Source organism: Eubalaena glacialis, chromosome 4 (assembly GCF_028564815.1).
Source record: "Eubalaena glacialis isolate mEubGla1 chromosome 4, mEubGla1.1.hap2.+ XY, whole genome shotgun sequence".
Classification (NCBI taxonomy): Eukaryota; Metazoa; Chordata; class Mammalia; order Artiodactyla; family Balaenidae; genus Eubalaena; species Eubalaena glacialis.
In genome coordinates this window covers 29,871,086-29,891,900 of record NC_083719.1, presented here as the reverse complement: position 1 = coordinate 29,891,900, position 20,815 = coordinate 29,871,086, and the positions used below count along the sequence as shown (strand labels likewise).

General features: G+C 36.0%; 1 protein-coding gene across 6 annotated transcripts in view; it reads left to right on the top strand.

The window, feature by feature from the left end:
* Nucleotides 1-15,289, top strand: part of RANBP3L (RAN binding protein 3 like) — a 47,331-nt gene extending 32,042 nt beyond the window's left edge. For 5 of the 6 annotated variants that reach the window (XM_061187715.1, XM_061187714.1, XM_061187713.1 and 2 more), the window contains 8 exons: nucleotides 420-523; nucleotides 1,619-1,703; nucleotides 4,266-4,368; nucleotides 4,717-4,847; nucleotides 6,431-6,551; nucleotides 8,170-8,312; nucleotides 11,275-11,464; nucleotides 14,271-14,314. In XM_061187715.1, the coding sequence (XP_061043698.1) occupies nucleotides 420-523; nucleotides 1,619-1,703; nucleotides 4,266-4,368; nucleotides 4,717-4,847; nucleotides 6,431-6,551; nucleotides 8,170-8,312; nucleotides 11,275-11,464; nucleotides 14,271-14,314 (921 nt within the window). Of the gene's footprint in view, nucleotides 1-419; nucleotides 524-1,618; nucleotides 1,704-4,265; nucleotides 4,369-4,716; nucleotides 4,848-6,430; nucleotides 6,552-8,169; nucleotides 8,313-11,274; nucleotides 11,465-14,270; nucleotides 14,315-15,215 lie in introns of those variants that run through there. The other variant, XM_061187712.1, reaches the window with a different exon arrangement.
* The last annotated feature ends 5,526 nt before the right edge of the window (nucleotides 15,290-20,815 follow it).

Sequence of the window (20,815 nt, the reverse complement as noted above, 5' to 3'; positions counted from 1 at the left end):
GGCCATGATGGTGAAGCTCTTAGGGTGTTTCCAGGGATTAAATAGTCCTGAAAGATATTTACTAATCTAGAAATGAGAATTAACTCCACTTGGCTAAAGGGGTAAAAGTAACAAAAGGAGGTGGGATTTCTGAATGTTCGTGCTCAGTCTCTGGTGTCAGGCAGACCCAGGCTCGAATGTCAGTCCCCTTTCCTTGTTGCCCAGGCCTGCCCCCATTATTTAAGCTTGTTAGGTCAGTTTACTTACCTGTAAAATGTGTTTAATAGAAGTACAAAGTGTATAGAGTTGTTCTGAGGAGCATATGAAATAATGTATATAAAATGTTTAGGGTAGTACTTGAATGAAGTAAGTTTTCAACACATTTATATATCTAGTAAGGCAGTTTAAATGAACTTTTTGACGGACTTTTTTTCTTTCAGATTTCTGAGGAGAACTCCTATTTGCTAAGTGAAAATTTACCAAGTGCCAGAATTTCAGTCCAGCTGTCTACTAACCAGAATTTTTTAGGCTCTACATCAGTAGGGTAAGTTAATGATGGGGAAACAGGTGTTGTTCTTTCATTCTTGCTTTCTTTTATCATTATAACCATTTCCGGGAAAAATTTTTCTGACATTGTACAGATAAATTGCCAAGATTTCTGTTTGAAAGGAGATTTTATAAATATACAAATTTAAAATGCTTTTTAAAACATCTCTAATATTTAAATATTATCATATTGATATTGGATCATCTCTATTGTCTTGTTGACTTGGGTAAGTATGTTTCAAATAGGTACAGCTAAATTTTTATTTACTTAGGCATTAATTATTGGCTAATAGATTAGCCTTTCCTTGGCATTCTTTCTTTCCCCTCTTTTAAATTATTTCTGGCATTACTATTTATTAACATAGGTTGGATAGACAACAAAGAAAGCAGTAGAAATATGCAAAATGAAAGTTAATATTTACTAGCATCACCAGTGATGAGGGCATGTTTGATCTGAGAGAAGATTACAACTAGCCGTGGACATTCTGGACTCGCGATTAGGGCTCATGCAGGTACCTCAGCCCTTACCTACTGTGCACACTGGGGATGCAATAGGGATCCTGGAGTCCATCTGCCAACAAATAGAGGGCTGCATGTCTTTGAGTTTCTCATTATGCAAAACACTTAAAACACTAAAAAAAAGTTTCTGGGAGGGAAAACCCAAATTAAACCACTGCACACTCAAGTATAACTGAGAAGATAGATTGGCTTTGCTTTTGCCCTGAGACCTTGGATCGCTAAAAGCATTGGCCAGTTGGGGAAGAGGAGAGTGGAGACTGGAGACTGGAGACGAGTCAGTGCTGGAAAAGCAAAAAGATAAGGGCTGGGCAGCTCCCCTGTTGATCACACAGCCTGTTTGGACTGGTCTTGGCCAGTGCTGTAACAGCTGTCAAATATTTTGAATAGCATCACTGGAAGTACCTATCTCAATTTTTCCATCATTTCTCATTAACTTCAGATAAACAAAAGTTAGCAGATGTTTTTATGCTTTACATAAATCTATTAAATAATCTATTTCATGTGCTAAGGTTTAAAATGGCTATATTCATTGCTACTATATTTAAAATAGCAAATGCTTATTTCTTTTCCTTAGATGTCAACCAAATGAAGATAAGTATTCTTTTAAAAGCTGCAGTTCTGATTTCGTTTTTGGAGAAAACATGGTAGAAAGAGTTTTGGTAAGATTTTGGCAAATGTTTCTATTATTATATACAGAGCTGTCACTTCAAACTTCTGCAGGCAAATTAATTAAGACAATGTTAAATTGGAGCATACTTTTTAACTCCTGAGTTCAAAGGCACATTTCCTATCTTTAACTGGAAAGGTTCTCCTGGGAAGCAAGTTCTAGTTGTTAAAATAATAGTCAAGAACCACAGAGGAAGGGAATTGTATAATTATAACATTATTACTGATAAGAAATATTAAATACTTCTTTGACTTGCATTAAACCAGCGGTACCCAAGGAAATCCCAGAACTGTCTGCAATAGTTAGATAAACTCAACTGGTCATGATATTTTAATACAGTTTTTCAATAGCATTTTTTATAACAAGATGCATTTAAAATCATTTGCCAAATTTTTCTCATTAACCACAACTTTCCTCTTCAAGCTTTTACACTGAAAAGCATTATTATAACTTTTTTTGCTAGCTGTAAGAGGAAAATCATAGCCTTTTACTTGCCTAGGAGAATGTACTTGCCAAGTGGAACCCCCTGATTATTATTACCATCATCCTTAATTAATACTGAGCATCCTCCTACGTGAGGCAGTTGCTGCTCTGTCCTCCATAGGGCATGTTTCTAAAACAGAGCATGATCTACAGTGGGGAATTATACAGCCAAGTGGAAGCTGTGCAGCAAATGTGCCCATGGTTTTATCTGGTCCAACACATCTTTATACTCTTTCCACTTTCACCCAGACCAGAATCTTGGCTGAGACAAGACAAGGAAGCTAGCTTGTCTCAGGTCTATTAGTTACGTGAAGAATCCCACGGAGGATGTACAGATTTTAAAACCTGTGCAAGGGCTCAGAATAACAAAAGGACCACCAACTCATGAGGCCTGTTTATTCCAAGATTTTAAGGGCTTTCACAAATCAGTTACTTTTAAGATCTAGCTTATTCTACACCTGCCTCAGGCTTAACCCCAATTCCAAGAGAAGTATCACAGCTTCTCAGCTTTGAGGCACCCTTCTGCCACTCCCAAGATGAAGGTCAGCTCCAGCAATCCTAGAGCTGTTGACCCACACCTTTGGATCTGAACCAGAATGGACCAACTTCCAGGCAATATATTTAGGCACATTTATTCTAGATTAGTCACAGCTTCTGTAAGATGTCACAGACACAAATAAAATACTCTTCAAACCTCATGGGATCAACTTTAACATTCAACTCATTTAACAGACATGGATTGTATTCTTATGATATATAAAGCATTGGCATTGGTCTCAAGTTTGGTGGCATATTACAATCATCTGGTGAGCCTTCAGAGGACTTCTTATGCCTGGTCATCTCCCCTAACGAATTAGATCAGGATCTCCGTGGAGCTCCGTGGGTGAGGCCAGGTGTCAGGTGATTTGAATATACAGCCAGGATTGAAAACCACTTGGGTAAGTGGTTATGCAAAGCTAAAGAAGACCCTGTTCTCTAGAGACGTTTATAGTCCAGTAAGGGGAAAGAGAGAGATATCTATACAAATGAACTACAGTGGGAATTATAGATTTGGTGTGAGGAGGTAGGTACCTGTGTGCATTTCCTATGGGCACTTCAACTTTGACTTACAAAGGAACCTGAGCTTCCTGTCTCCTTAAGCTGATAACATGCTAGGATAGCAGGAGCTGTAGAGATCACCTGTGTTTGTCCTCTAGTTAATCCTGTAATCCTGTGGCTGTGTGACTTGGGGGCCAGGATGCCCTCCTGATTTGTTTGCTGACCATGTGCTTTTAGAGTGAGTCATTAAACTTTCTGTGCTTTAGTTTCTGTTTTCTTAAAATGGAACTAGTTACACCCACCTCTACCAATTTTAACAGATTATCTTGATGTCCAGTTAAATAATGTGAAAGAATCTTGAATTAGTAAGGGAAAAGATATAAACCTAAGTTCTGAAGTATTGTCCAATTCTCCCTGTTCTGCAGGGAGCTATGCAGGGGGCTGTACAGGAGGTTATAAATGGCATGGAAATTACTTGGTCTTTTTTCACACAGGCATTGATTACAACACATGTGCGAATCCCCAGGTACGCAGCCTTAAAAAGTGATTGTTGGCAAAAATTGTCTTAGAGGAAAAGTTAGGATTCCTTCTGTAGTGATGATCTGAGACAGCTAGTGGGTTCTTTGGATAACTTTTTAATTTTTTAAATGAACTGGACAGAAAGAGTGGATTGTTGGGAATACTGAAATACCTTGAAAAAGTGACAGCAGTTGCACCTCCTTCTAGGCATCAGGTTAGTGTGGTGGTAGCATGGAACAGCTGCTACCTCCTTTTGGGTCTCGAAAAGCTTTCCCATTGCCCCTGGAACTAGATGCCACCTGAAGTAGGCTGGTGGTAACTAGATTGTTTCCTGACATCAGAACCAAGGTCTTCTAATAATGGGGAGGAATTCTCTGTTCAGCACAAAAGGAGCCCAAAACGAAAACAAAGCTTTTGGGTTTGTTTGCCACCCTGAGAAGAACAAAAGTATCTCTTGGCTTACTGCAAATATATGGGGATAAAGTTAAGTAATACATCTTTTTCCCCCACTTAGGGTACTCAAAAACTCACTCAGCCTCACCTTGAAAATGATTCATACATCAAGGAAAAACCATTCAAATTCACTCTAAAATTTCCTATCAACTCTCCAAACTCAAGTAAGAATTATTTCATTTGTAAAACATCTGATTCAACTGGTGTATTTCCTGTTTTTCCATGTCGTTTGTTTAATATCTATAAAATACAAAAACAATAGCCCAGTGTTTTAAAATGTTTGGTGAAGATTAAAGCATATAAACATGATATATAAGCTTTAATAATTGTTTGACTTAATGATATGGGGGATCGTTAAAGAGATCTGCCTCAACTCAAGCAGTTTGATTTTTTGGAAACACTCATTGTTATAAAAAGCTAAGGCTACATGCATGTTAACAGGGGCAAGAAAGAACTTTCACAGTAGGGAAAATGGGGCATTTTATGTGTTCTTTCCCCCTATTTTCTCTCAGGAACAGACTCTCTTAAGAATATACCCCTAACTGAATCAGCTGCTGCTTTCTCTTCTAAACCATCACCAAAATGTTTGCTGGAGAAAATTGATGTCATAACCGGGGAGGAGACAGAACACAGTGTGTTAAAGGTCTGTGCGTCATGTATTGCTCTTCCTGGCCGCACCTCCATGTGTGGAATAAGCTATCCTTAGCAGAGACAGCTTGAAAAATAAAGGCAGAAGTATACTTTTCAGAAAGACTGAGCTGCTTAAATAAAAATGTTACAGGCTTCCAAGGATTAAACCAATATTTTGTCGTATTCTTACATTTGTATGTGTAATTTGCAGGAAAATGGATTGCTGTCTTTACAACCATGCCCGTTAGTCCCTTAGAAAGAAGACAACCAAGGACCCTGTCTTAAAACAACCTATGTTTTACACTTTTCATGTCAGCTTTTATAATTTGTTGTTATCATATGATTTAAAATTCTATTTACACTGAAAGTTAAAAATGCAGATAAGATGAATTGATTTCAGTTCAAGATAATAAAAAGGTTTTTGGTTTTCCTTTAAAAGTTCCTTTTTTTAAATTGAAGTAGAGCTGATTTACAATGTTGTGTTAATTTCTGCTGTACAGCAAAGTGACTCAGTTATACATATATATACATTCTTTTTTAGATTCTTTTTTATTGTGGTTTATCTCAGAATATTGAGTATAGCTCCCTGTGGTATGCAGTAGGACCTTGTTGTTTATCCTAAAGGTTCTTTTAAATAAGTTTTGAATTTCACATGGATCAAGAATTTCACAGATGTGGTATATAGTATCACACGTAGGATTCAAATGTTGAGTGGTATAGCTGTCAATCTAGGCATACAAAATGTAATTACTACAACTTAATCATTTTCAACAAAGCACAGATTTCCCTTAGCCTTTCTCCATCTGCTTTACCCCAAACTCTCTTCATTCCTATTTTCTTCCCCTTTGATCTACTGATACACTTACTGTACAAGTGTGTCTCACAGGATAACTCTCAGATCAGATTAATCCCAGATTCACTGAAGTAATCACTAGGGGTGAGGCCCTGACATGCTATATTTTTAACGAGTCATCTAGGTGATTCTTGTACATAGTAGTATTTGAGAACCACTGGTAAGCATTAAATTATAGTATGGTACTCTGTGGTATCACATGCTAGTTCGGATGCTGTATTTGTTAAAATTTTTAAAGCATACAAATAATTCCATGATTCCTTAACTTTCAGATAAATTACATGATTCAAATAACATTGTTTAATCTAAAAGTTGGTATATATAGATATACTGTTAAGTGAAAAAGAAAGATGCAGAAAGTATTTATGGTATTCTACTATTTATAGAAAAAATAGGAGAAAAATATATACATATTGGCATGTATATACATACAAATATCTCTAGAAGGATAAACAAAATATTAGCAACAGTGATTACCTGTTGTAGGTGGTGAAAACTGGTAGATGGGGAACTAGTGTTGGTGGGGTTACTTTTCACTTTGTACATCTTTTTGCTTTTTAATGTTTGAACTATTCAAAAACTGTATTGTTTTAGAAGCTAAGTAAAATTTTAAAGCTGGTTTAGGAATCATTAACAAAGGTTATTCTGGTAAAATATCAGACAAATAAAAGTGTTATAGCATAGGAAAGAAATCACTTTGAAAAATTTTCTATATTTTGACATTTTAAAAAATTGTCCTTTAGATCAACTGCAAGCTTTTTATATTCAACAAAACAACACAGTCCTGGATTGAAAGGGGCAGAGGAGCGTTGAGACTGAATGACACAGCAAGCAGTGATTGTGGAACATTCCAGTCAAGACTAAGTAAGGAATCATTTTGTAAAGCGAGTCAGTATTTCTCAGGGAAATTTTTCCAACATAAGTACACATCATTTTCTGGAGATGTGTTATGTGTCAATAAATTAGACTGCTGTCAATAAATTAAACAATATTATTTCTAATGTACTATAGGAGCTTCCTATTTAAAGTAGGCTCTGATGTCAGACTATACAGGTTCTAGTTCTGGCTCCATCACTAACTGGTGACCTTGGACAAACTACTTAATCTCCTTCTGCCCCAGTTGCATCAGTTTAACATGGAGATAATAGAAGTCCATGACTTAGTGAGTGTGAGAATTCAGTGAGATAATGCACGTAAAGCACCTATGACCGAGCCCAGCACACACCTAAATAGTAATCTCATTATTATTTAAAGGAATGTGATGAATTTATTTTTGAAGTGGAATAGTTTTTCTAAAAGAGAATATTTGCCCTGTAATTTATTCTTGGCATCCTAAACACAGTGTGTGGGTTGGGATGAAAGGTCAATTTCCAAGTAAATAAATGTGTGTGGTTATTGAATCCTGCAGGCAGAGTGTTGGTCAGAATTTGGTCAGCCAAACGAAAAGCCTGAGGAGGTTTCTGGCATCCGAAAGACACACTGGGCATTGTTCACAGGTCCAAACTGAAAGTAAGCACAGGCAGAGATGTGGGCAGGGGTGGATGGGTTTACTGGTCAATATCGGGTGGTCAAATCTTGTGGAGGAGACCACAAGTAGAAGCTGGTAAATGGATATTTGGTGAGTTTCAGATATCAAGCTCAAGAAGTGAGTAAGGAATAGAATTCAGACTAAGAGAGTAGGAGCACTAGCAAACAGGTTTCTAAATAACCTGACTATCACTCCCAAGGCAGGTATTAGCTGTTTTCTACTCTGGTTTAATTTCACTCCTTCCACTACTTGCCAAAATAATGCATAAAACAACTTTTCTTTTAATTATACAGGTAATACATGTCCATTACAGAAGACGGAAAATATGAATCGACCAGAAGAAAAAAAATTAAATTACTCATAGGCCTATCTTCCTGTAGTAGCTAGTTTCTGTCAACAAAATATATTCTTAAGGACTTCGTATACAATACATTGAAAAATTTGTGATAAATGGTGTTTATATTACTTTGTAACCTGATTTTTTCTTTTGCATAGTATACCATGGTCACCTTTCTACATTAATAATTATCTTTCTTTAGTATTCTTAATGAGTTCATAATATCCTCAATAGCTGTACCATCATTTATTTAACTAATTCCATTTTTTGAATGCTTAAAGTTTTCATTTCAGTTTTCTCCACTGTAAACAATTCTTGGGTAAATATTCTTCAGACCATTATGTCCTCAAAGGAATTCTAAAATTTAACCATTTTATAATATTATAGTAAAAAAATATAGCATTTTTAGCATTTAAGCTAAAAAAAAGTCCTCCAACATAATAAAGCCCAATTTGGAAACCAAATTATAATCTAGTCCATTAAATTACAATTTAGTAGTGAAAACAGAGTCTGAAAAACAACTACCAGATTTATTTGCTTTCCAAAATGGCAAATTCCTCTGAAAGGCTAAGGAATCAACTGTTCTAAAGTCTGATAAATTCACCTTCCTATTTTAGTTATGCACAATCAAGGCAGCCTGAGGCTGATTCTCAATAGTAAACTCTGGGCTCAAATGGAGATTCAAAAAGCAAACCACAAAAATTTACGAATAACAGCTACTGATTTAGAAGACTATAACATCAAAGTGTTTTTAATTCAGGTAAGTGACGAATTTCAGTGATAGAGGTTTATCCTACTATATTTATAGATCTCTGCAGTCACTTATTTGTTTTTTTCATTTTATTAAAATAACATATACCATTGGCAAAAAATCAGCCATTTATTATGGTTGTTTACAGTCTAATATAAGACCTAAATTTTGCATGAAATTTAGAGATTAGCAACAATTTAAAGCAGTCAATTGGTACTGGTCCCAAGACATTTGTATTGGTATATGCTGTCAAACCCCTACATTTTTCTTTACTATTAAAATTATGTCAACAATCTTACTAAATTCCAGAGAGACTACTGTCAGGATTGGCTCCTAGGAGGCCAGCAGAATCCACACCCTGATGCTTACACTGCGTGCTGAAATTGAGGCTTTGAAATCACTGGAAAGGAACCAGTGAGAAATGGAAAAACACATGGCTAGCAAGTTAAAACAACCAGTCCAATAGCAAATTCCAATTCTGGATATGAGTCAGTCTCCAAGGTAACAGGATGGGAGCACAGCTTTAGCTGTTCTGGCAGCAGGAATGCTTGACCTCAAATACAAGATCCAGGCAAAAGAGAGCTGACATGAATCAGGCGAGAAAAAAGGCTGGATATCCCCCATAGGCCGAGTCTCAGAAGACTCGAGAAGACTGAATATCTAAGCGACTCAGGTAGAAGTTGACAATACAAGTAAATTGGCTTCCATATAATAATGAAAAAAAAAAAGTTGGCAAGAGCCCACTGATGAAAAACCAAAGGTTTTATTAACCACCAGTAAGTGCACTGTTAGGTATAAGTGATGTTGAGTGTTAAAATCTTAGCGTAAGATGTCTAAACCCTGTTTACCATTTAGCGAGATAATACTGGATACTCTGCTAGGCCAGATGCCTCTGTCTTTGAGTGGGTAAAGCAGCCTGTCTGAGATTGAGACTATGATTAGATTCGATTAGATTTAACTATGACTAGATTCTGCTGCTCAATATCTGGCTCATGCTGACTTTTTAAACTATAGGATAATTTTTGGAGATTAGCAAACAAAATGCAATAAAAATCACCCAAAATTCCACTCCCAGAGATGGTCACTATTAACATTTTGGTCTTATACTATATTTTAGTATCTACATGTATGTGTGGGTACATATATACATGTGTACCATACTGTACATACTGCATGACTTTCAGGCAAGTTATTTAGCCCTCCTAAACCTGATTTTACTCATCTGCCAATGGAAGACAATAATAATATACTTTATAAAGTGATTGAGAAGATTAAATAGCTAACATTTGATTGTGAAATACACATATGTAACCTTTTCACTTATCAATGAAAATGAGTGTTTTCTGTTATTAAATAGTAGTTCATTCTTCAAGAATTCTTTTATAGGTGAAAATAAATTCTGTTCTATTATGTACCATAATTTATTCCATTAATCCTGTATTGTTAAATACTTAGGCAATTTACTGTGTTCATTATTATAAATTCTGCAAGGAATTCTCTATGTACATACATGTTAATTCTCTTGGGAAAAGGTTTTGACTTGTCTTGACACATTTATCTCCAGAAAGACTGAGCCAATTTTCATTCTCACCGGCATTTTCTTATGGTACTTCCTGGAAATTTTTTTTAAGCATTGCAAATTTGTTGTCCAAAAAAATATACATTATTATGCTTTTACTTCTTGTTCTGAATTTCTTGAATGAAAATATCTGAATGAATTTGGCTATATATATTTTATATATATATATATATATACACTAGTGAAAGGCATATTTAAAATTTAATGTAAAATGTCAAGGCAGCAGAACTGTATTTATATTTCAATTACATATATTTTCAATATTTGTTATTAATTAACCTACTGAAGAAAAATTACACCCTTGTACTTAATATAAAAATTAAATTGGTCAAGAGTCAACAAATATTTACTCAACACCTGCTATGTAATATCTAACATAATATGAGAAACAAAAACATTTTACTTAATGTGTATTTTTTTCCCTAAAAATAATTAAGGCAACTTAATAACATACAAAAGAAAAACCATATTTTAAGACCCTTCTCCCCAAAAGTTGGCATGTAGTTGATTCAACCCTCAGTTCTTGGTTTTGAAATATTTGGTAGCTCTCTGAAGGATTAGCAAAGAGAAAAATTTTCCCAGATTTTCTTTGAAATTGTGAAAAGATACAAAAATGTAGGCCACTGACATGTTACCTTAAAGAGCACTGACTTTGATGACAAAAACGAAGTCCCAGCCAATCTGTCAACTCGCTGTTTAAATGCAGACAAGCTGTGCCTTTCTGAGCCATAATTTTCTCATCTGTAACGGGAAGAGGAAACAAGTATTTACTGAATACCTGCACTATGTGCTTTTGCTAACATAAATGGAATAAACAACCTAAAGTTTTATTATAAGGATTGAAAAAATAAAAGGATATTATAACAGCAAATGTTATACCAATGTTATTGTTACCATCATTTTTTATATTAATAGCAACTGTAAAAATAGAAAAGTACTGAAAGCAAGGACTTCTGATGTGTTTATGGTACAACATCATAGACTATTCGAATGAGCTCTGCTTTTCTACAGAGCTATGAAGCTTGCAGAGATGTCTAAGCAAGTGATGTAAAGGAAATGAAAGTCTTTTTCCCCCTAACCCTAAAATTTTCTACAGTGTAACACAGTGAAGGAAGGATGGTCTTAAACAAATTCAAATAGAAAATGTAAATCACAAAATTTCATTTTCTCAGTTTAAAATGCACAAATTGGGACCTCATAAAATTATCTGCTCTAGGATTCAATTTGGTTCAAGATGAATTGGCTCTTTACCCTTTAGTTTCTAGGATTATTTATATTCTAGATTTATGTCATATAATTCCTTCCTTATTAATAGTGAAAGGTTACAAATGTGTAAAGTGTGGCTATTATTAAGTTACTTATATTCTTAACAACTTAATTTTCCTCTTGCAGGCCAGTGCCAAAGATACAGGAAGTATGCATGCAGCAATACATCACCGTCTTGTTGCACTTCGAAGCTTCTATAAGCAGAAAGATGCAAATCAAGCTGAAAGCCAGTCAGAAACAGTCCTCCAACAATTTAACTGTGATAGCTGTGATGAGGATGAGGATGATTTTACCCAAGTTACTAAAACTAGATCAGGTAAAGAACTTTTCTTTTGTTAGTTCAGAGGTTTAAGAAAGACATCTTATTCACAACCCTTTTATATGAAACAGATTTTTAAAAAGTGGAACTTGTCTGTTCAAAGTGGACAGGGGTTAGAGCCCTAGGTGTTTGGATCTGAGACGTGGGTTTGAAAATCACTGTCTTCTGCCTGTGGCCTTCATTGGGATTTCACCAAAAGTCAGCCTTATTGTAATACCTGCACATCATTTGCATATACATTTCATAAAAGACCATATTTACAATGTAAAGTATTAATTGCTACACTGAAACTAACCAATTATTAATATTTCTCTTCACTTGTTCTCATTCTCCTATTATTGGCCATAATAGAAGAAATTATAAATACTCGTAATGGAACGAGCAGGCAAATCTGGCTTATTCCCTTTTTGGAATTTGACTGTTTTATTTTCAAAGACCTTCTTTACCTAGGGCAAAAGGCACTATTTCTTTTATTACATCCGATTCATGAATTGAACAAGGTTGCAGTGGAACCACTGGTTAATGGATTTTTAGGTTTTAGTGCTTGTCCTGATGAGTGAATTTAAAACTAAAATTCATCATTATTTTTGGAGAAAACCATTGTCAAGGAAATAATAAGCCCAGCTTTGCGGGTTTTTTAAATAATTTTTATTGGAGTATCGTTGCTTTACAATGTTGTGTTAGTTTCTACTGTACAGCAAAGTGAATCAGCTATATGTATATATATATATATCCCCTCTTTTTTGGATTTCCTTCCCATTTAGGTCACTATGGAGCACTAAGCAGAGTTCCCTGAGCTATACAGTAGGTTTTTGTTAGTTATGTATTTTATACATAGTATCAATAGTGTATATATGTCAATCCCAATCTCCCAATTCATCCCACCCCCCCTTTCCCCCCTTGGTGTCCATACATTTGTTCTGTACATCTGTGTCTCTATTTCTGTTTTGCAAGTAAGATCATCTATACCATTTTTATAGATTCCACATATATGCGTTAATATATGATATTTGTTTTTCTCTTTCTGACTTAACTTCACTCTGTATGACAGTCTCTAGCTCCATCCACATCTCTGCAAATGACCCAATTTTGTTCCTTTTTATGGCTGAGTAATCCAGCTTTTTTATACAGATGTAGCTATTCCAATAAGTCGTCCAAGTATTTTCAGTAATATTTTCATTTAGCCCTGAATTCCACTCTACGGAGGACTGACAAAGGACTTACAAAAATAGTGTGTTAGCAGGCATTTTCCCAATTTTTAATCATTTTAAATCTTAAAGCTATTTTAATCATACATAATTTAAGAATCTATCAAACAACATGTGCAGAACTTGATGAAATAGCTTCCTTGGCCTAATACTAAAAATGTAATCAAGAGGAAAAATGCACAAAACATGCAGAGCAGGATCATAAACTGCTAGACTCAGTGAGTCAGAGAACTAAGCGAATATGATTTTTCTTGTTACTGTTAAACAAGAGGTTTAATTTTTTTAAAATGTATGAAATGTATAAATAAAAATTATTATAATGTTTATATTGTCACAATAAAATGGGATCTATTAGAAAATGGGTTGGTATCCATTAAAAATGTTAACTTGCGGGGCTTCCCTGGTGGTGCAGTGGTTAAGAATCCACCTGCCAATGCAGGGGACACGGGTTCGAGCCCTGGTCTGGGAAGATCCCACATGCTGCGGAGCAACTAAGCCCGTGCGCCACAACTACTGAAGCCCACGCACCTAGAGCCTGTGCTCCACAACAAGAGAAGCCACCGCGCGAGCCGCAACAAAGGAGCCTGCCTGCCACAACTAAGACCAGGCGCAACCAAATAAGTAAATAAAAATATTTAAAAAAAAAAAAAAAGAGAGAAGCCACCGCAATGAGAAGCCCACACACCACAATGAAGAGTAGCCCCCGCTCACCGCAACTAGAGAAGAAAAGCTCGCGCACAGCAACGAAGACCCAACACAGCCAAAATTAAATAAATAAAATAAATAATTAAAAAAAAATGTTAACTTGCAGTTAGGATTAAATGGCAAAATTATTTCATCAACAAATGACACGTTTATGAATAGAATCTATATTCTACCATATTCCATTTTAGGAAAGGGGTGATATGCAACTACCTTCATACAAAATGAGAAACAATGGAAATAAGGCCAAGTAAATGCCAATCTTATGAACCCATCCTCTCCCCTCCTTACTCAGTACTTTCTCTAGGAAGTGTTGCACACAAATGCTAAATGTTATGGAAGCAATAAAATGTCTGACTTTTTAAACTTAGTTGCCCAGGAATCAAGGAAAGGTTTAATTATCTGAAAATGTCACATTTAAGATTAGGAACATTTCCAAACGTTACTTAAAAATATGCAGATTCTCTGCCTGCTAATGCAGGGGACACGGGTTCGGGCCCTGGTCTGGGAAGATCCCACATGCCGTGGAGCAACTGGGCCCGTGAGCCACAACTACTGAGCCTGCGCATCTGGAGCCTGTGCTCCACAACAAGAGAGGCCACGATAGTGAGAGGCCCCCGCACCACGATGAAGAGTGGCCCCCGCTTGCCGCAACTAGAGAAAGCCCTAGCACAGAAACGAAGACCCAACATAGCAATCAATCAATCAATCAATAAATAAAAAACAAAACAAACAAAAAAACAACTACCATATAAAAAAAAATACAGATTCTATATATATTTTATTTCCTTGCTAGTAAGCGTATTCATGAGTATTCATGTTCAGTTGTATTCAATATTAAACCTAACTGAATACAATATTGTATAATAAATTATTTTAAATTTATATCACAGATTCTTCTAGATGGACCCACAAACAGTCGGTTGCCTGTTCATGAGTGTTACCTACTATAACCATGACAACATCTACAAAAAGATCACCTTACTGAAAAAATCTAAGCCATCCTAATAACTAAATGAGAAGATCCTATTCATTCCTGGAACAGTTTTTATAGAAAAGTCCAAGAAATATAATTTGTTGCAATTAAAATGTTTCTCTGTGTAGTATAATAATTCTGAGGTTTTATATTTTGATTATTGTGGAGAAAATGACAGAATTTAAGAAACACATGGCCTTTGGAAGTTCAAAAGTTTTCATTTTTGAAGAAGTTAATTTAGAATAAGATTTGGTAACTAATTTGGACTGTTCATCACATTGATGGATACAATAGTTAAAATTATAAATTGCTGGATTTGATAAATATCTAAGATATTTATTTTTTCAGTCATATATTGTCTGGCCATAAAACAAATATTTTACAAAACTTCCAGAGTCATTTCTTTGAAAAATATTATAACTGCATGTTAACACGTTATTAAATCATGTTTTTCTTCTGGGAAATGTGTATTTTCATTTAACCTTTGGACTTCCTAATTCTATAATATTATATATTCATGATATGAATTCCTTTAAAGAGAATATCTGTTCTTGCACTTGCATCTATCGCACCTTGTATATGCTTGACTCATGGTCAGTATCCAATATTTGTTGAAGGAATGAACAAAATACATTACCTATGTATCAAAACAGTAACTATACAAAAAGTGAAATATGTTAACTTGTTCTTTGCTTTATTTATGTAATTAAATTGCCATTAATATTCTAGTAGGTTAGGCTGTTCAGAGACCTTTTATAGCCAAATGACTTTTTTTCTTAAATGCCATTATTAAGGTAAAACACAGTAATTTCAACAATTGTGCAACAGAATTTTGATGTTCCTCTTTTGCGATTTGTTTCAGAGACACTTCAGGAGTTACACAAGAAAATTAGTCTCAGTACTTATAGACATATTTCAGTTTTCAATGCAGTATGATCACCCCATGGCTTCAAAATGAGTTTTGATTGTGACCCCTATACAATTCCCCTATTAGAGGCATCTTAATCTGCTCAGGCTGCCATAACAAAATACCACAAATTGGGTGGCTTAAACAACAGAAATTTATTTCTCTCAGTTTTGGAGGCTGGGAAGTCTAAAATCAAGATGCTGGCAAGGTTGGTTTCATTCTGAGGCCTCTTCTCTTGGCTTTTAGGGGCCACCACCTCACTGTGTGCTCACATGACCTCTTTCTTGTAGGAGCACGGGGAGGCGGTAGGTAGAAAAAGACAGCAGGTTCTCTTTTTATAAGGACATTAATCCCATCAGACCAGGGCCCTCATAACCTCATCTAGCCCTAATTACCTCCCAAAGCCCCATCTCCAAATACCATCACATTGTGGGGTAGGCTTCAACATATGAATTTTGGGAGAACATAAACATCCAGTCCATAATGAGGAATAATTCACAGTACAAAATGATTTCTGAAAATGTTCTGAACAGTGACAACATATTTGGGATAAGAGTATAGCTTCATTTCTACTTTGAAGAACAATATTCACATGGAAGTATACATGTGAATACATATTTTTAAAAAGTTACGTTACTTTATTATAGTATATACCATAGATAATAGTAAAAGCAATTATATGTATGCATTTATTGTCAAATCTAATGCTTGAAAGTTTAGCATATGAAAGTTGAATTACTCTTTTAGACTACAATTTAGCTAGTATGTTATAATTGGTGAAAGTTTTGCTCTTTCCCTATCACTAACTATAACAGTAAAATTTAGCTACTAAGAGCATCTAACTTTCATTAATTCTTCTAGTGACTCCAGAAGAAATACAGTAAATAAAATCCTTTACTTCTAAATTAAGCAATGACTCAGGAAGTGGAGAAGAAAAGTTAATGTAAGAGAAGAAGCGAGAAAAGGTTGAGAGAAGGAAAAGAAAAAAAACAGTAAAGAAGAGCTCTAACATGAAAGGAAGAATAAAAAGAATGGAAAATCAGAAGTTTTAAGTGTTTTCTTTTTAATTCTAAAAGAGTGACTCTGATGCAGAACAAACTAGGAGGAAAATTTTCATTAGAAGTGTAATATAAACAGGGAGACATTTGGAGAAGATATTAAAGAATTGGTTCTCTTATAAGATCTTAGCTGATATGGGAACATTGGGATTATGCTAAATTGTTAAAGTAAAGCAGAGAAACAGATTTTCCTTATCTTCCTGACATGTTCATTCTTGACCCCTCTTTAGTTGTGGAGATGAATTTTCTCAATGCCTCAAACATTTTATTTTAGGATTATGACATGGCTACTAACAGCAGAAACGTGATATTTAGCTTATGACTTTCAACCCATTTCCACTCTGCTATTCCTTCTTATACTCTTTATGCATATATTTAGTAATATTTTGGGGGGTAACAGAAATAGAAACATCTTATAGTTTCTCCGCGTCCTGTATCTTCATCTAGCCTTCTCCTTTTTGGCTTTTCTATATCCTTTGTCCCTCCCTTTAATGTGAAGTGATCAATCATATAATGACATTCATTTTCACAAGTTACTAGGTGGGTGATTTCAAAGCATACGTCTTCTTCCATAGAAGCTGCTTTTTTTAATAAATTTATTTATTTATTTATTTTTGGCTGCATTGGGTCTTCGTTGCTGCGCGCGGGCTTTCTCTAGTTGCGCGAGCAGGGGCTACTTTCCGTTGCGGTGTGTGGGCTTCTCATTGCGGTGGCTTCTCTTGTTGCAGAGCTCAGGCTCTAGATGCATGGGCTTCAGTAGTTGTGGCACGTGGGCTCAGCAGTTGTGGCTCGCGGGCTCTAGAGCGCAGGCTCAGTAGTTGTGGCGCACGGGCTTAGTTGCTCCGCGGCATGTGGGATCTTCCCAGACCAGGGCTCAAACCTGTGTCCCCTACATTGACAGGTGGATTCTTAACCACTGTGCCACCAGGGAAGTCCCAGAAGCTGCTTTTATTAAAAGTTACTTGGATAAATATTCCCCCAATACACAAGATATATTTAATATGATATCCGATTATATATTGTGATAATCTAAACATTCTTTTCTATCAACAGTACTTTTATACCAAGTTATTCAGCTTAATTGTAAACCAGCAAAATGTTCTCTCTTAAAACATTTTACATGCATTACTGCCAAAGCCAGGAACCCTTAGTTGTCAGGGCCTAATATCCTATACAGGCCTTAAAGTACGTGCATGTCATTTTTTAAAAAGCCAGGGGGTAGTCGTATCTATCTTTCAGAATCAGAATGTACATGAAGTGAGCTGGAGGGGGTTATAGGGATTGGGAAGGACAGATCTTAACCTTTGTAAATCTTCAAGTCGTGAATATCATGGTGATATATAATTTCTTCCCCATAAAATGTTGAGAACAATTAAGCTTGCTTGAGATGTGGCTACTGGGTAGGCTTATTCACTAGAAAAGAACACCAGCCTTGTCATAGGTGGGGTTTGAGTTTGAAATTCAATAATACTACAGATTATTTTAGTTGTTTGAGGGTAGTTGAAACTGATATTAAATCCATGAATGCCAACACTTTGGTTTGTTTGTTTTGCAATGGCCAGATTATACCCACAGTACTGAGTAATTTTTGACATCATACTCGGAATTGACAAACTCGAATACTTGAACATAGTTGAAATTTCTAACATGATATTTGGAAACTATGGCATTGGAGGAGTTATTGAAATAACTGGCAAATGTTTAGCCTAATAAATACTTGATGATATAATAATTTTCAAACAATTAGAGGATTACCAAAATTTCTTAATTTCTGCCAATCTAGTGGATGTAAAAGACTACTTCACTATTAGCTTAATTTGTATTTTTCTGACTTCTAATAAGGTTGAGGATCTTTTAGATATGTATTCACTGCTTGTGTTTCTTCTAAGAAATTTCTGTTCAGAATTTTTGCAAAGCTAACCATGTCATTCTCTCCTTTCAGTGGCTTTCTAGCATATACAGGATAATAGCCAAGTTCCTAAGCATGGATATAACACTTCATGTCTTTCCCCCTCTCAACCTCTCTAGCCTCACCTCCCACTGTTGCCTGCCTCTCTCTAAATGTTCTAGGATTTCAGAACTGCTATTTTATTACTCCATATCTTTGCTCATACTGTTTCCTCTGTGGAATTCCTTTCTTACTCTTGCTGATTCTGGCTAATACCTAACTCATTCTTTAAGGTTTAGCTTGAGACATTTCCAGAAAGCTTTCCCTAACTCCACTTAGGCTGAATTAAAACCTGTTCCTCCAAATTCCTACAGCACCCTGTGAATAATTTTACCATTGCACAGACTGTATGTTCTTCAAGGGGAGAGACTACTTATTTATTTACCATTTAATCTCCAACACCTAGCAGGGTGCTTCGCCCATAGCAGGCAATCAAATATAATTTGATCTCCATTGACGTGTTTTATACATAAGACTCAAGAGATGTTATCCAACAGGAAGCTAGAAATAAGGATGTAAAGCTCCGGAGATAGTCTGGGCTAAAGATACTGGTAGTAGCTGAAGTCATGGAAGGGGAAAAGGGCTAATATTTGCCAAGTGTATACTTTGTAATGGGCATGTGGCTAGGCATTTGTACATATATTTACAGCTTTACAAGGAAGCTACTACATTTTGTAAATGAAGAAGTAGGCTCAGAAAGATTAAGGGAACAGTCCAAGGTTGACAAAGGTAATAAATGGTAAAGCTGGGATTTGAACCAAGGTCTTTTTAAATCCCAAACCCAAGCTCTTTTCATTACACAAGAGTAGATAAGCTCATGCAGAAGAGTGGAGAGAGAGAGAAAGAGACAGAGACAGAGAGAGAGAGAGACAGAGAGAGAGAGAGACAGAGAGAAGGGAAGGCAAGGATAGGGAAGGATAGATCCCAAATATGAGCTTAGGAAGAACCCAGAAAAGGGACAGAAAGATGGGAGGACCACCATTAGGGACTGGTGTGCTGTGAACCAGAGTAAAAAATTTCAAAAGGAAATGATAACCATTTCAAATGCTGCAGAAAGACCAAGTCAGTTAAGGGCTGATAAATGTCTTCTGAGTTTACAATCACATCTTTGGTCACCATGGAAATAGCAGTAATTAGTAAAGTAGCACGGAGAAACTAGATTACAACAGGTTGACAGATGAATAGGCAGCAGGGATGTTGACCAATGATGAACCAACTACTCTTTCAAGAATCTTAGCTGTAAAGGGAAAACAAGCAATATATAAAAGCTAGGGCATAAAAGGTTTCTTTGTTTGTTTTTTTTTAATTTAAAGATGTCATAGACATGAGCATGTTTAAACAGTGAGGAGGAAAAGTCCAATAGAGAGGGATAATTAAAGGTATATTAAAGGTGATAACCTGACAGAGTAATATTTCTGAGCAGGTGGAAGGAGATGGGATCCCAAAATAACAATGGACAAAGAGATATACCAAATGAGAAGATGTCAGTGTAGACAAGTTTGTAGCTGGAAACGGGGGAGATCCAAAAATTTGAGTACTTATCTGTGAAATGGGAAGAAAAGGGGTCTGAAATTTTGCAAATGCATAACAAAACTCATAGACTTTGATCCAGAACAGGTTTTCTAAATTCATTTTTTCTGTCAAATGGATCAACTGACATTCTCCTAGTCACCAAACTTCAAAGCTCAGTGTCATCTGTGACTTCTCCCTTTTCTTCCTTCCTAGTATCTAAGGAATTATAAACTGTTGAACTAGTAAGACTAGAAAGGACCTTGAGGATGTTCAAGGTTACAAATGAGTAACTCACATCCCACAGAAGTTAAGAGGTGTGCTTTAGGGTGCACTACGAGTCACTATTAGCAGCTGCTGTGAGGCAAAGTTCCTGGCCAGAAGGGGTCAGTGACCTACTAAAAGCAAACATCTATCAGACTGCACTGTGTATTTTCCAGTCTAATACACTACCTGGCACGTAGTAGGGACTCAGTAAATATTCAGTGAACCCAAGAGTGGATGCTGGCGTTGGTGGCTAGCTGAAAAGTAAAAGTCACAGATTTGGAATCAATTTGGGCTTGGCAGAACCTTGGAATCACTCTAGTTCAACTCCCTCACTTTATAGATGAGGAATCTGAGGCCCAGAAAGATGAAGCAACCTGCCCAAAGTCCAAAAGCTAGTTACTGATAGTGCTAGGACTACAAAGAAGCAAAGAGAGTGCCAAAGCAAAAGGATCTAAAGAGCAGTAGGGATAAACACTAGGCTGTGCACTGCCATTTGATTCTCCTCTTGTAACAGGAGCATTTTCTTCCATTTCCATTACTTTTACTCTAGCTTCGATCCAAGTGTAACTATTCCAACAGCGCCCAAGTCTCCCTTCCTCCTCTTGCCTCCCAATTTGTTCCACATTCGAAAGCCAGATCAATAGTCATCAAACATTGCTCTCAGGACTCATTTCTTTCCAGTTAAAAGCCTTCAAAAGGCTAACTACTGCCTACAGGATAAGGTCCAAATTATTAACATTCTTAACCCTTCACTCTTTTCCTACCTACTTTTT